Source organism: Trachypithecus francoisi, unplaced genomic scaffold (assembly GCF_009764315.1).
Source record: "Trachypithecus francoisi isolate TF-2019V2 unplaced genomic scaffold, Tfra_2.0 Lachesis_group13, whole genome shotgun sequence".
Lineage (NCBI taxonomy): Eukaryota > Metazoa > Chordata > Mammalia > Primates > Cercopithecidae > Trachypithecus > Trachypithecus francoisi.
This window is the reverse complement of record NW_022681458.1, coordinates 21,664,732-21,681,412: the sequence shown is the minus strand read 5'-3', so window position 1 is coordinate 21,681,412 and position 16,681 is coordinate 21,664,732. Positions and strand designations below refer to the sequence as shown.

Here is a 16,681-nt window from a genome sequence, read left to right as displayed (position 1 = left end):
CTGGACCATTTGCTGCTTTGCTCTCCTGGAGGACAGTTTCATCCAGTGTCCTCCTCCATCCCCACTCTCAGCTGAGGACCATTGTTCCCATTTTACTGTGAAAACAGAAGCCTTCAAAAGAGAATTTCCGCAAGTTTTAAGCTGCCATGCCTAGGCTCCTACCAGGATCTGAGCTCCGTATTCTGCTGTCCTCATTTCTGTGGGTGAACCATCTGTGCTCCTATCCAAGGCCACTCTCTCCACTTGTGCACAAGATTCCACCCGTCTTGCTTATGTAAGGGCACCGTGTCAACAGTTCTTCCCTTTCTCCTGCATTATCAATCTCCACAGTTCTGGTGGGTCAAGCTGATTAGCATATACATGTGCTATAATTTCTCCCATGAAAAAATAATCCTCTCTTAACCCCCAGTCTCCCTCCAGCAGTGGCCTCATTTTCCTTCTCCTCTTTATGTAAATCTCTTTTAAAAAGAGCTATCTAGATTGACTGTTTCCCAATTCCTCTTCTCTCTTTCTCTTGTAAACCCTCTAGAGTGAGGTTTTACCACCATCATTCCACCACAACTTTTCTTGTCAAGTTCAAAAACAACCTCCACAATGCTGAATCCAGTGGTCAGTTTTCAGTCCTCATTGTCCTTGACCCATGGGTCCTATTTGACATAGCTGCTTGCTCTCCTGGGAACACTCTCTTCATTTGGCCTCCTAGACACTTACTACCCTCACCACCACTCCTTTGGGTCTCTTCTGGCTCCTCCTTATCTCCCATTGCTAATGTTATTATTATTTTATTACTTTCATGTTTTTAAAATAGAGATGAGGTCTCACTATGTTGGCCAGGCTGGTCTCCAACTCCAACCTCAAGTGATACTCTTACCTGGGGCTCCCAAATTGCTGGGATTACAGGCATGAGCCACCGTGCCTGGCCTCATCTCCCATCTTTAAATGGAAGGCCTCAGGGCTCAGTGCTTAGAAAGCTCTCTACCCTCACTCCCTTGCTAATCTCCAATCTCATGACTTTAAATAGCATCTATACCCTGACAGTTGTCAAATTTACATATCCCTAGCCCAGATATCGCTTCTGAACTATATATATTCTTATATATCCAATTGTTTTTGCACAGTTTCCATGTGTGTGCCTAATAGGAATCTCCAGTGTAATATGTCTTAATCTGAACTCCTTGTTCCCCAAACCTATTCCATCCACATTCTTCCCATCTCAGTGTTGTGCTGAACCCCTGTCCACTCCAATAGGGAAGGCCCCAGGTTCAAGAGGCCAAAGAAGAGACCCAGAGCCAGCAAACAAGACAAGATTTTTTTTTGAGAGGGAGTCTCACTCTGTCGCCCAGGCTGGAGTGCAGTGGTGCGATCTTGGCTCACTGCAACCTCCACCTCCTGGGTTCAAGCGATTCTCCTGCCTCAGCCTCCTCAGGATTACAGACATGCACAACCACGCCCAGCTAATTTTTATATTTTTAGTAGAGACGGGGTTTCACTATGTTGGCCAGCCTGGTCTCGAACTCCTGACCTCAAGCAATCTGCCCGCCTTGGCCTCTCAAAGTGCTGGGATCACAGGGGTGAGCGTCTATTGAGGAGAACTTACAAGATGGTCCAGTGGTGGTGAGCTGGACAGTAGAACCGCTGTCACCTGCAGAAAGCATGCATTTTCACTCAACACTCGCTCCATAACAACCTCCACCTGGCAACCTTCATTTAACCCAAAATAAAGGGCTTTGATCCCCTGTATGGCCCTTGTTCCACAGGATGGGAAGGGGGCTCAGAGGTTCCTCATAGATGAGGATCTCTAGGTTGCCCACTCCAGGATTTCTCAGCTCAGAACTCCAAACACATATCAAGTATATCTGCCATTCAGGGTCATTCTCAGGGTGTGCTTCGGTTATTGCTGTCAGATGTGTCTGCCGTACATTCAGTAAATGGCAACTCTATCCTTCCTATTTCAGGTCATAACTCTTGGTGTTAGCCTTGGTGCATCTCTTTCTCTTGCACCCCATGTCAGATCCATCAGCAAACCCTGCCTCCCGAGCTCCTTCACAAAGCCTTCCCTAGCATCTCCAGAGGTAAGTGCTCAGGGAGGCCAGTCCTCCCCTCCTAGCGCCAGTATCATCTCCTATCTTAGGATCCACAGGAAGAAGTCTCTGTCAACTGGAAGTAATCTGCTGACCTGTGACGTGTAATCACTTTTACTTTGCTGCTGCAATCCTCGGTGCCTGGCAGGTAGTGGATATACAATAAACACTCACTGAATTAAAGAAATTTTAAAAAATAATTGTTCTTTGTGATAAAGGACCCTCATGGGATAATAGAAGGGGCAATAGAAAGGAACAAGTGGTTGCTAAATGCAATACCGTGGCTGGATCTCAGGTGCCTTATGCTGAGTGAAAAAAATGACAAAATTATAGAGATGGAGAACAGATTAGTGGTTGCTCAGGGCTAGGGAGGATTCGGGGAGGAATGTGTGTGACTATGAAGGGGTAGCTCAGGAACATCTTAATGGTGATGGATAGTTATATGTCTAGATTATAGTGGTGGTTATGACTCTACCCGTGATAAAATTAGGGTTGCCAAATGAAATACAGAATGCCCAATTTATTTGAATTTAAGAAAAACAAGGGTCAGGCATGGTGGCTCACGCCTGTAATCCCAGCACTTTGGGAGGCCAAGGCGGGCTGATCACTTGAGGTCAGGAGTTCGAGACCAGCCTGATCAACATGGTAAAACCCTATCTCTACTAAAAATACAAAAATTAGCTGGGTATGGTAGTGGGCACCTATAATCCCAGCTACTTGGGAGGCTGAGGCAGGAGAATCACATGAACCTGGGAGGTGGAGGTTGAAATGAGCTGAGATCGTGCCACTACACTCTAGCTTGGGCAACAGAGCGAGACTCCATCTCAAAAAAAAAAAAAAAAAAAAAGATAAGGAATAATCTTTTCAGTATAAATATGTCCCAAATATTGCATAGGATATACTTATACTAAAAACAAAATTTAACTGAGTTTCCTATATTTTCATTTGCTAAATCTGGCAAACCTAGAAAAAAATGGCATCGAATACGCACACGCATTTTACCTGTGTCACTTTCCTGAGTGTAATACTGTGCTGTGCTTATCTAAGATGTAACCATCTGGGCAAACTGAGTGGCGGGCACACAGACCTCTGTGTACAATTTCTGCAACCTCTTGGGAAGGTAAAATTATTTCCAAATAAAAAGGTTTTTAGAATGGCCCTCAAAGGAAAACCAACTGCTCCTGTTAGTGATGAAAACAAAGAGGTAGAGGAAAGTGCTGGTTACTAACCCTGCATGCTTTATGGAATACTGTAAAATTGGCACTTCACAAAGGTCTTAAGATGTATCCCCCTTGAATGTCAATGCTCTTGTGTAGTTAGTGACAGTATAACAAAGTGGTTATGAGTGTGGGCTCGGGATCCACACACCTGGTTCACATCCTGGCTCCTGCATTTATTAGCTGTGGGTCGTGTTTGCTGTGTTGTGCCAGAGCCAGCCTCCCTCCCCTCCCACCCGCATCTCTTTCCTGTTCCACATTCAGAGACATCAGGCAGGAAGCTTGAGACAGGCCTGAAAGTATTTACACTACTGAGACTGGCAAACACTACAAATCAGGGCATTTTTTTTTCTTCCAGAGAGCTAGTTGGTTTTTCTTTTCTTTTCTTTTTTTTTTTGAGACAGAGTTTCGCTCTGTTGCTCAGGCTGGAGTACAGGGGCGTGATCTTGGCTCACTGCAACTTCTGCCTTCTGGGTTCAAGTGATTCTCATGCCTCAGCCTTCCAGGTAGTCTCCACATGATCAAGAATGTGGGTGGAATAGGTTTGGGGAACAATGAGTTCAGATTAAGACATTACACTGGAGATTCCTATTAGGCCCACACGGACACTGTGCAAAAACAATTGGATATGTGAGACTATATATAGTTTAGAAGAGGTATCTGGGCTGGGGATATGTAAATTTGACAATTGTCAGGGTACAGTTGCTATTTAAAGTCATGAGATTGGAGATTAGCAAGGGTTACAGGCATGTGCCACCATGCCTGGCTAATTTTTGTATTTTTAGTAGAGACAAGGTTTTGCCATGTTGGCCAGGCTGGTCTTAAACTCCTGACCTCAAGTGATTCCCCCGCCTTGGCCTCCCAAAGTGCTGGGATTACAGGCGTGAGCCACTGTGCCTGGATACTTTTCTTTTTTTTAATTTTTAATTTTAGATGGAGTTTCACCATGTTGCCCACGCTGGTGGCAAGCACCAGAACTCAAGCAGTCCTCCCATCTTGGCCACCCAAAGTGTTAGGATTACAGTTGTGAGCCATCACACCTGGCCCAGAGAGCTAGCTGTTAAACATCTACCATCACACCACAGACTTAGAGCCTTAGCTTCCTCATCTGTAAACGAGAGGAAGATAGTCATAACCTCGTAATGTTATGAGGAGTAAATGGGATAATGCATGTAGGGTGCTCATCACTGAGTTCTTCAAATAGTTAAGTGACAGTACTTGTGAGCCAGTATTATCTCTCATTTTAAACTGTGAGCAACTTAAGCACAGGTCTATGAACCACTTCTTGATATCTTTAGTGCCTGGCCTGACATGTAGTAGGATCTCAATGAATGTTTACTAAATTAGTGAATAAATGGCAAATAATAGTAACTTGGGGCCGGGCACGGTGGCTCATGCCTGTAATCCCAGCACTCTGGGAGGCCGAGTTGGGAGGATCACCTGAGGTCAGGGGTTCGAGGCCAGTCTGGCCAACATGGTGAAACCCTGTCTCTACTAAAAATACGAAAATGAGCTGGGTGTGGTGGTGCATGGCTGTAATCCTAGCTACTTGGGAGGATGAGGCAGGAGAATCGTTTGAACCCAGGAGGTGGAGGTTGCGGTGAGCCGAGATCGCACCACTGCACGCCAGCCTGGGCAACAGAGCAAGACTCCATCTCAAAAAAAAAAAAAGGAACTTGGGGTAATATGCCTCTAGAAAACGTGGACTTTTTCAGAAGACTTTTAGGACACGCTTCTTTTTTTTTTTTTTTTTTTTTTTTTTTATTATACTTTAAGTTCTAGGGTACATGTGCATGACGTTTATATCATGTATAACTCCCCCATGCAATCCCTCCCTCCTCCCCCCTCCCCATGATAGGCCCCAGTGTGTGATGTTCCCCTTCCCGAGTCCAAGTGATCTCATTGTTCAGTTCCCACCTATGAGTGAGAACATGCGGTGTTTGGTTTCTCTTCTTGTGATAGTTTGCTAAGAATGATGGTTTCCAGCTGCATCCATGTCCCTACAAAGGATGCAAACTCATCCTTTTTTATGGCTGCATAGTATTCCATGGTGTATATGTGCCACATTTTCTTAATCCAGTCTGTCACAGATGGACATTTGGGTTGATTCCAAGTCTTTGCTATTGTGAATAGTGCCGCAATAACATACGTGTGCATGTGTCTTTGTAGTAGAGTAATTTATAATCCTTTGGGTATATACCCAGTAGTGGGATGGCTGGGTCATATGGTACATCTAGTTCTAGATCCTTGAGGAAACGCCATACTGTTTTCCATAATGGTTGAACTAGTTTACAATCCCACCAACAGTGTAAAAGTGTTCCTATTTCTCCACATCCTCTCCAACACCTGTTGTTTCCTGACTTCTTAGTGATTGCCATTCTAACTGGTGTGAGATGGTATCTCATTGTAGTTTTGATTTGCATTTCTCTGATGGCGAGTGATGACGAGCATTTTTTCATGTGTCTGTTGGCTGTATGGATGTCTTCTTTTGAGAAATGTCTGTTCATATCCTTTCCCCACTTTTTGATGGGGTTGTTTGTTTTTTTCTTGTATATTTGTTTGAGTTCTTTGTAGATTCTGGATATTAGCCCTTTGTCAGATGAGTAGGTTGCAAAAATTTTTTCCCATTCTGTAGGTTGCCTGTTCACTCTGATGGTAGTTTCTTTAGCTGTGCAAAAGCTCTTTAGTTTAATTAGATCCCATGTGTCAATTTTTGCTTTTGCTGCCGTTGCTTTTGGTGTTTTAGACATGAAGTCCTTGCCCATGCCTATGTCCTGAATGGTACTACCTAGATTTTCTTCTAGGGTTTTTATGGTATTAGGTCTAACATTTAAGTCTCTAATCCATCTTGAATTAATTTTCGTATAAGGGGTAAGGAAAGGATCCAGTTTCAGCTTTCTACTTATGGCTAGCCAATTTTCCCAGCACCATTTATTAAATAGGGAATCCTTTCCCCATTTCTTGTTTCTCTCAGGTTTGTCAAAGATCAGATGGCTGTAGATGTGTGGTATTATTTCTGAGGACTCTGTTCTGTTCCATTGGTCTATATCTCTGTTGTGGTACCAGTACCATGCTGTTTTGGTTACTGTAGCCTTGTAGTATAGTTTGAAGTCAGGTAGCGTGACGCCTCCAGCTTTGTCCTTTTGACTTAGGATTGTCTTGGCAATGCGGGCTCTTTTTTGGTTCCATATGAACTTTAAAGCAGTTTTTTCCAATTCTGTGAAGAAAGTCATTGGTAGCTTGATGGGGATGGCATTAAATCTATAAATAACCTTGGGCAGTATGGCCATTTTCACGATATTGATTCTTCCTATCCATGAGCATGGTATGTTCTTCCATTTGTTTGTGTCCTCTTGATTTCACTGAGCAGTGGTTTGTAGTTCTCCTTGAAGAGGTCCTTTACATCCCTTGTAAGCTGGATTCCTAGGTATTTTATTCTCTTTGAAGCAATTGTGAATGGAAGTTCATTCCTGATTTGGCTCTCTGCTTGTCTGTTACTGGTGTATAAGAATGCTTGTGATTTTTGCACATTAATTTTGTATCCTGAGACTTTGCTGAAGTTGCTTATCAGCTTAAGGAGATTTTGGGCTGAGACTATGGGGTTTTCTAAATATACAATCATGTCATCTGCAAACAGGGACAATTTGACTTCTTCTTTTCCTAACTGGATACCCTTGATTTCTTTCTCTTGCCTGATTGCCCTAGCCAGAACTTCCAACACTATGTTGAATAGGAGTGGTGAGAGAGGGCATCCCTGTCTTGTGCCAGTTTTCAAAGGGAATTTTTCCAGTTTTTGCCCATTCAGTATGATATTAGCTGTGGGTTTGTCATAAATAGCTCTTATTATTTTGAGGTACGTTCCATCAATACCAAATTTATTGAGCGTTTTTAGCATAAAGGGCTGTTGAATTTTGTCAAAAGCCTTTTCTGCATCTATTGAGATAATTATGTGGTTCTTGTCTTTGGTTCTGTTTATATGCTGGATTACGTTTATTGATTTGCGAATGTTGAACCAGCCTTGCATCCCAGGGATGAAGCCCACTTGATCATGGTGGATAAGCTTTTTGATGTGCTGCTGAATCCGTTTGCCAGTATTTTATTGAGGATTTTTGCATCGATGTTCATCAGGGATATTGGTCTAAAATTCTCTTTTTTTGTTGTGTCTCTGCCAGGCTTTGGTATCAGGATGATGTTGGCCTCATAAAAAGAGTTAGGGAGGATTCCCTCTTTTTCTATTGATTGGAAAAGTTTCAGAAGGAATGGTACCAGCTCCTCCTTGTACCTCTGGTAGAATTCAGCTGTGAATCCATCTGGTCCTGGACTTTTTTTGGTGGTAGGCTATTAATTGTTGCCTCAATTTCAGAGCCTGCTATTGGTCTATTCAGGGATTCAACTTCTTCCTGGTTTAGTCTTGGAAGAGTGTAAGTGTCCAGGAAATTATCCATTTCTTCTAGATTTTCTAGTTGATTTGCGTAGAGGCATTATAGTATTCTCTGATGGTTGTTTGTATTTCTGTGGGGTCGGTGGTGATATCCCCTTTATCATTTTTTATTGCGTCTATTTGATTTTCTCTCTTTTCTTCTTTATTAGTCTAGCTAGCGGTCTGTCAATTTTGTTGATCTTTTCAAAAACCAACTCCTGGATTCATTGATTTTTGGAGGGTTTTTTGTGTCTCTATCTCCTTCAGTTCTGCTCTGATCTTAGTTATTTCTTGCCTTCTGCTAGCTTTTGAATGTGTTTGCTCTTGCCTCTCTAGTTCTTTTAATTGTGATGTTAGAGTGTCAATTTTAGATCTCTCCTGCTTTCTCTTGTGGGCATTTAGTGCTATAAATTTCCCTCTACACACTGCTTTAAATGTGTCCCAGAGATTCTGGTATGTTGTATCTTTGTTCTCATTGGTTTCAAAGAACCTCTTTATTTCTGCTTTCATTTCGTTATGTACCCAGTAGTCATTCAGGAGCAGGTTGTTCAGTTTCCATGTAGTTGAGCGGTTTTGATTGAGTTTCTTAGTCCTGAGTTCTAGTTTGATTGCACTGTGGTCTGAGAGACAGTTTGTTATAATTTCAGTTCTTGTACATTTGCTGAGGAGTGCTTTACTTCCAATTATGTGGTCAATTTTGGAATAAGTGCGATGTGGTGCTGAGAAGAATGTATATTCTGTTGATTTGGGGTGGAGAGTTCTATAGATGTCTATTAGGTCCGCTTGGTGCAGAGATGAGTTCAATTCCTGGATATCCTTGTTAACTTTCTGTCTGGTTGATCTGTCTAATGTTGACAGTGGAGTGTTGAAGTCTCCCATTATTATTGTATGGGAGTCTAAGTCTCTTTGTAGGTCTCTAAGGACTTGCTTTATGAATCTGGGTGCTCCTGTATTGGGTGCATATATATTTAGGAGAGTTAGCTCTTCCTGTTGAATTGATCCCTTTACCATTATGTAATGGCCTTCTTTGTCTCTTTTGATCTTTGATGGTTTAAAGTCTGTTTTATCAGAGACTAGGATTGCAACCCCTGCTTTTTTTTGTTCTCCATTTGCTTGGTAGATCTTCCTCCATCCCTTTATTTTGAGCCTATGTATGTCTCTGCATGTGAGATGGGTCTCCTGAATACAGCAGACTGATGGGTCTTGACTCTTTATCCAGTTTGCCAGTCTGTGTCTTTTAATTGGAGCATTTAGTCCATTGACATTTAAGGTTAATATTGTTATGTGTGAACTTGATCCTGTCATTATGATATTAACTGGTTATTTTGCTCGTTAGTTGATGCAGTTTCTTCCTAGCCTCGATGGTCTTTACATTTTGGCATGTTTTTGCAATGGCTGGTACCGGTTGTTCCTTTCCATGTTTAGGGCTTCCTTCAGGGTCTCTTGTAAGGCAGGCCTGGTGGTGACAAAATCTCTAAGCATTGCTTATCTGTAAAGGATTTTATTTCTCCTTCACTGATGAAGCTTAGTTTGGCTGGATATGAAATTCTGGGTTGAAAATTCTTTTCTTTAAGAACGTTGAATATTGGCCCCCACTCTCTTCTGGCTTGTAGAGTTTCTGCCGAGAGGTCTGCTGTTATTCTGATGGGCTTCCCTTTGTGGGTAACCCGACCTTTCTCTCTGGCTGCCCTTAAGATTTTTTCCTTCATTTCAACTTTGGTGAATCTGGCAATTATGTGTCTTGGAGTTGCTCTTCTGGAGGAGTATCTTTGTGGCGTTCTCTGTATTTCCTGAATTTGAATGTTGGCCTGCCCTACTAGGTTGGGGAAGTTCTCCTGGATGATATCCTGAAGAGTGTTTTCCAACTTGGTTCCATTTTCCCCCTCACTTTCAGGCACCCCAATCAGACGTAGATTTGGTCTTTTTACATAATCCCATACTTCTTGCAGGCTTTGTTCATTTCTTTTTCTTCTTTTTTCTTTTGGTTTCTCTTCTCGCTTCATTTCATTCATTTGATCCTCAATCGCTGATACTCTTTCCTCCAGTTGATCGAGTCGGTTACCGAAGCTTGTGCATTTGTCACGTATTTCTCGTGTCATGGTTTTCATCTCTGTCATTTCGTTATGATCTTCTCTGCATTAATTAGTCTAGCTGTCAATTCTTCCACTTTTTTTCAAGATTTTTTGTTTCTTTGCGCTGGGTACGTAATTCCTCCTTTAGCTCTGAGAGGTTTGATGGACTGAAGCCTTCTTCTCTCATCTCGTCAAAGTCATTCTCTGACCAGCTTTGATCCGTTGCTGGCGATGGGCTGCGCTCCTTTGCAGGGGGAGATGCGCTCTTATTTTTTGAATTTCCAGCTTTTCTGCCCTGCTTCTTCCCCATCTTTGTGGTTTTATCTGTCTCTGGACTTTGATGATGGTGACGTACTGATGGGGTTTTGGTACAGGTGTCCTTCCTGTTTGATAGTTTTCCGTCTGACAGTCAGAAGGACTGTCTGTTGGTCTGTTAGAGATTGCTTGAGGTCCACTCCAGACCCTGTTTGCCTGGGTATCAGCAGCAGAGGTTGCCGAAGATAGAATATTGCTGAACAGCGAGTGTACCTGTCTGATTCTTCCTTTGGAAGTTTCCTCTCAGGGGTGACGCCACCCTGTGAGGTGTGGGGTATCAGACTGCCCCTAGTGGGGGATGTCTCCCAGCTAGGCTACTCAGGGGTCAGGGACCCACCTGAGCAGGTAGTCTGTCCGTTCTCAGATCTCAACCTCCGCGTTAGGAGATCCACGGCTCTCCCCAAAGCTGTCAGACAGAGTCGTTCGGGTCTGCAGCGGCCCGCTCTTTCCCCTAATGGACTGCAGCTGTGCGCTGTCCGCAGCGGTAGAGTCTACAGAGACAGGCAGGCTTCCTTGAGCTGCTGTGAGCTCCACCCAGTTCGAGCTTCCCAGCGGCTTTGTTTACCTACTTAAGCCTCAGCAATGGCGGGCGCCCCTCCCCCAGCCTCGCTGCTGCCTTGCGGATAGATCGCCGCAGACGGCTGTGTTAGCAGTGAGGGAGGCTCCGTGGGCGTGGACCCTCCCGGCCAGGTGTGGGATATATTCTCCTGGTGTGCCTGTTTCCTTAAAGCGCAGTATTGGGGTGGGAGTTACCCGATTTTCCAGGTGTTGTGTGTCTCAGTTCCCCTGGCTAGGAAAACGGATTTCCTTCCCCCTTGCGCTTCCAGGTGAGGCGATGCCTCGCCCTGCTTCAGCTCACGCTGGTCAGCTGCAGCAGCTGACCCGCACCGATTGTCCGGCACTCCCTAGAGAGATGACCCCAGTACCTCAGCTGAAAATGCAGAAATCACCGGTCTTCTGTGTCGCTCGCGCTGGGAGTTGGAGACTGGAGCTGTTCCTATTCGGCCATCTTGCTCCGCCCCCCCAGGACACGCTTCTTAATCTTTAAACATGAGGGTTTTCAGGCCCTGTAGCAGGATGCCAGGGGGCCTGGGGTGCACTCCTACTACCTGAGGGTAATGTCTGCCATTGCAGGCCCAGCTCTGAGCCCCCAAGGAATACAGCTTCTGACGCACCCCCTCCAGGTGGCAGGCACAGGCCCTCGCCTTCCTCTGGGAGCCAAGATGGGGCATTTCTGGCTCTCAACCCAACTAGAGGTCATTTAATCCTCGCTGGATTTGTCCTGTTTATTTTAGTGAACAGAGCTGTTTACTTTCGGTTCGTGTTTCTAGGGATGCTTACTCATTTTGCTTCCCGTTTATTTACTCTTTGCAAGCACTTGAGTTTGAGTAAATATGTCTATAAAGTTCCAGGGACTGGGTGATTCTGTGTCTGCTATTTTAATGGCTTTTAAACAGTGTCTGCTCAGGTAGGCATTTTATAGATGGGTTGAAAAGATAGAAAATTCTGTTCTCAGTGGCCTCTGACTCCTTTCCAAACTGACAGCTGGCCACCAGCAGCTCATGAATCATGGCTTTTCATCAGTAATAAAAATATCAAAGGCCAACACACATCTCAAACAGAAACCGACCCACCCTGGTCCACCAGACATGGGGCTTGGAAACTGGCAGGTGTTTAAACTCTAAGGCAGTGTTTAGGGTGCGAATCCCCTGAGTGCTTTTTAAAATGCAGATTCATGAGCCCCATACCTGAAGATCCTGATTTGGAAGATTTGGGCTGAGGCCCAGGGATCTCCACTTTTAACAGGTGCTGCAAGTAATTCTGCCATCTTTAGATCACCCTGAGAAACACTCATCTAAATTCTCAAAAAACACTTGTGCCGATGGGTGGGTTGCCCTTGAACTCAGTTGTTGGGCAATGTGGAGCCAATAGGGCACCAGACAGGGTTGTTTGGAAAGATTAAATCATCCAAAGTTAGCCAAGATGATGATCAGTATTATTCTGTTAACCCACTTGCTGGAGGTCTAGTTTGTTAGCAGATTGAGAGCAGGGGACCCCATCTCATTCATCTCTTTATCCCCGTAATGCCTAAGTCAGTGCGTAGCTCACGGAAGGCCGGTGCCCAGGAACATGTGTCTGCACTGGCTGGGACACTCCCGCTGACCACAGAACTAGGCAGACCCCGGTTACCTTGTGGTAGCCATTGAGCCAGCTGTTGGGGACGAACATGGTGGAGAGGCTTCGAGCCATGGTGACCTATTCGCCTCCTCCCAAGGCCGGAGACTGGGTCTGAGTGGACAGGCCTGAACCAGGTGCCTTTGTTGCCAGATCATCCCCCTGCCTTGGGCCCCAACTTCCAGGGCTCTCCATCATCCCTAGAGCCCATTATGACATCATCAGTGCAATTTGAAGCAGTAACATCCTCAGGGAACCCCAAGCCTCAGGCTGACGTATGGTGGCCAATGTCTAAATGTTGGCACCTGACTGGGGGCAGGGTGTCTTGTATTCTGGGAGACTAAGGATAGAGACTTTCTTCTTTCCTTGAAGAACTCCTCCTTTATTCTCCATTTTGGCCTCTTTGTTTGCTTCCTGCCAGCCAGTGCTCTCATTATTTCACTAATATGTGTTCACTTTTTTATTGTCTGTCTCTCCCATCAGAATGTGAGCTCCAGGAGGACACGGCCCTCCCGGTTTCCTTGTTCCTTGCTGTGTCCCAGTATCAAGCACAGTGTCTGATGTAGTAAGTGCTCAATAAAGACTTTCTGGGGCATGAAGACATGAATAGAGGCTTCACTGGCTCCGGTCATCCATTCATTTATTCATTCGAAATGCATGCCTTGTGCATCTGTTGTGGGCCAGGCTCTTGTCGACCTGAATAACTTCTGTTTCTGCCCTGAGGAGCAGTCAACCTGGTGGCAGGCTGCTGGAGACACATCCTTTGTGTAATGCACTCTGACAGGGGCTATCTCTGAGCTCTAACAGAGATGAGGTTGCTTGGAGGAGCACGCTGTGGCAATGATAGGCTCTTAAACCAGAGAAATGGTATCTTGTCTAGCAGGATTTCCCCCGCTTGATTCAGGGAGCCCCATCTGCCCTGAGGCCTCTGCCTATGCTGACAACCACTGCTGCTTGTTTCTGCTAATATTGCAGCAGGGTGCTTCTATAGAAGCAATCTATAAAACACCATTTACAGCCATAACTGAACCACAAAAATCAATCCCCAACGCTCACTCCCATCAACAAACATGCTTTGAGGGCCTCCTGGGTGTGGCACACAGTTTGATGGTGCCCTGGGAGACAGAGGGATGAGTAAAATGAGGACTCTGCCCCTGGGGGAGGATGGATTTCGAATCTCCCACGGAAGACAGGCCACATAGGAATGGGATAATTACTGGACTCAGCGACAGTGTGGATGCCAAGTAGAGGATGAAGGCTCTAGAACTGCACTGGCTAGTACAGCAGCCACCAGCTACACAGGGCTATTGAGCCCTTGACCTGTGGCTATACCTTCAAGTACCTCTCACACTGAGAAGCGCTATACTTGTAAAATAATGTACACATTGGATTATGTACAAAATGTATGAAATATCTCCATTTTAAGATATTGCTTCCAGGTTAAAATGATAGTATTTTGGATACATTGTTAAATATACTATCATTGCTATATTAGTAACATTAATTTCACCTGTTTTTATTACTTTTTTTTTTTTTTGGATACAAAGTCTTGCTCTGTCACCCAGGCTGGAGTGCAGTGGCACCATCTTGGCTCACTGCAACCTTCCCCTCCTGGGTTCAAGCGATTCTCCTGCCTCAGCCTCCCAAGTAGCTGGGATTATAGGCGCCTGCCACCACTCCTGGCTAATTTTTGCATTTCTAATAGAGATAAGGTTTCCTCATGTTGGCCAGGCTCGTCTCGAACTCCTGACCTCAAATGATCCACCCGCCTCGGCCTCCCAAAGTGCTGGGGTTATAGGTGTGAGCCACCATGCCCCGGCCTGTTTTTGTTACATTTTAAAATTGCAGCCACTAGAACATTCAAAATGACATACGTGGCTTCCATTGTATTTCTATGAGACAGCATTGATCCAGCAGGGGACCAATAGCCTGTGTGACTGCAGCTGCAAGAATTCTGAGGAAATGGGACAATGAGGAGCCTGCAAGGGGAAACCGAAGATGGGTGTAGGGAGGACATTTGAAAAGTCTGATCATGAAGGGAAGGAGGGAGGTGGCAGTTCCGGGAGGCCACCAGGGTCCCAGGGACAATCAGTAATAGACACTCACCAGGTCTTCCTCTCCCTCCTGCCATCTTCCAGAAAGATAGACCCTGGGCACTTGCAGACATCCCCCCTGCCCCCCCCCCCCCCGCACACCCCTGGCAATGCTCTAGAGTGAGGCTCCTTCATTTCAGTCCTTGGCAAGGGGGAGTGAGCCAGAGATGGCAATATGCTGCATGTGGCTGCTAAGTCACGGTAAGTAACAGCCTTGGCCAGGCCATCCATTGCAAGGTGGGTTAAAAACACACCTCTCCTCCCTGACTCCCGGCTCTGGGCCCTGGGTAAAGGGCAATGGTGGGGAAGGAGAGACCAGGGATTCTGATATAGATGCAGCTGGGAGTTTGGTCAGTGTTTGAGATCAGGGAGGATTTCTCAGAGTAGCAGTGTGGCCCAGGAGGAGGAAGTCAGTTCCCTGACCTAGCCAGACAAAGCTCCCATTATGGATACGTTTCGTCGAGGGAAATCAGGCAGCCTGGATCTGATGTTCACTTCTCTGCCTGTGCCCCCCCACCGCCCCCTCAGCCACACAGAGAAGCTGTAAACACTCGAATACAAGGATTAACTCTGTGTGTGGTGTCTGGGACATTATGAACAACTCTTGGTGGCCGTGTTTGTGTCTGTGTTAAATTGATCTTTTTAACCCCCAGCACCTAGGACATGAGGCTGCCAAGCTTGGTATTCAATAAATATTGATGGGTGAAGGAACAATGGAAGAAAGGAGTGCATGAGTAAACAAATGACAAATATGTCAAAGCACGGATGCAGATTCTTAGAATGGGCTAATGCTGTTTTCTGCTAGATTTTTGGATGCGGGCAAGCGAGTTCTCTCCTAATACAGATCCACAGTGTCTGGGTCAGAGGAGAAGTGATGCTCGGCATGGCATTTCACCATCCTGACTGCCCGCCTGCCTGGGGCCCTGGGCCTACAGGCTTTGAGGATAGTGTATGGCCAGGCTGCAGCCTTCCTGGGCTAAAGCTCTGCCTTTTAGTCTCTTATCCTACTTTTTAGAAGCCCTTTAAGGTCTTTGTAAAAGGAAATATAACGTGAAGAATTCCAGGAAAACTGGATAAGCCTGACTATGGGTGGGCGTTGCTGAATTATTTCCCGGGCTGGCTAAGGAAGGGCTCCCCCAAGTTCATCGGAAGCCTGCAGCTTCCCCGTATGGCCACTGGAGGGCACTTGGACCATGAGATACCAGATCATCTCGGCGTCCCAGGTCTTTGGAGATGTGTGATTCAATTCAACAAACGTTTCAAAATCAACACCATAATGATAGCGCTTTTGTGTTGAATATCCAATATGGCGCTAAACACTTTATATATATATATATATATGTGCGTGTATATATGAACTTGCTTAATATTCACTACAACTGTTGTGAGTTACTTAGGCTACTTAGGAAAAAAAATCAAGGCTTAAAGAAGTCAAAGTACTTACCCAAGATTGCTTAGCTAAATAAAATTTGGGAGTAAGGACTTGAACTCAAGCCCTTGGGCACTGACCATAAGTAATAAATGCACACAAGGCTGAAATGAGGACTCTCTTATAAGCAGGAAGACGCACACATCACACAAATATTATTGTTCCTGAACAACTTACACATTCTGAAATAGGCAGATGACTTATAATTTGTACATTACATGGTAATGTTTCTTTTTTCCCTTGAAATGATGTTATTAAATAAATGAAGTGTCTCCCAGTTCATGGTGTCTTAACTTGGAGGAAATAAAGTCATAGTAATACAAGGCAGGGAAAGATAATTTTCATTTAACATTTAAATAGCACTTACTATGTCCCCAGAACTATTCAAAGCACTTTACATCAAGGAACTCAATGAATCCTCATAGGCACCCTCTGAGAAATACGTTATCACCCTCATTTACAGAGGAGGAAATGGAGACACAAGGAGGAAGGCAACTTGCCCAAGGTCACCCAACGAGGAAGAGCTGGGATCAGAGTCGCTGGTAGTTTGGTTCCAGTCTGGGCTCCAAGCTACTCTGGGCTCTGAGAAGAACTTGGGAAATGAGGCTGGAGCTGGCCATGAGAGGGAGATGGTAAGCATTGCACCGGAAGAAATGCTCTGTGGAGGTGAGGGTGTTCCAGGCAGAGGAAAAGCATGAGCAGGCCGGGCGCGGTGACTCACGCCTGTGATCCTAGCACTTTGGGGGGCAGAGGCAGGCGGATCATCCGAGGTCAGGAGTTTGAGACCAGCCTGGCCAGCATGGCAAAACTCTGTTTCTACAAAAATATAAAAATTAGCTGGGTGTGGGTGGCAGGTGCCTGTAATCCCTACTACCAGGG

General features: G+C 45.2%; 1 protein-coding gene across 4 annotated transcripts in view; it reads right to left on the bottom strand.

Moving 5' to 3' along the window:
• The window catches only part of DNPEP (aspartyl aminopeptidase), a 38,192-nt gene extending 25,733 nt beyond the window's left edge, over positions 1-12,459 (bottom strand). For all 4 annotated transcript variants that reach the window (XM_033230122.1, XM_033230118.1, XM_033230126.1 and 1 more), the window contains exon 1: positions 12,296-12,459. In XM_033230122.1, coding sequence (XP_033086013.1) covers positions 12,296-12,355 — 60 coding nt within the window. In that variant the 5' untranslated portion in view covers positions 12,356-12,459. The remainder of the gene's footprint in view (positions 1-12,295) is intronic.
• Between the last annotated feature and the right edge of the window lie 4,222 nt (positions 12,460-16,681).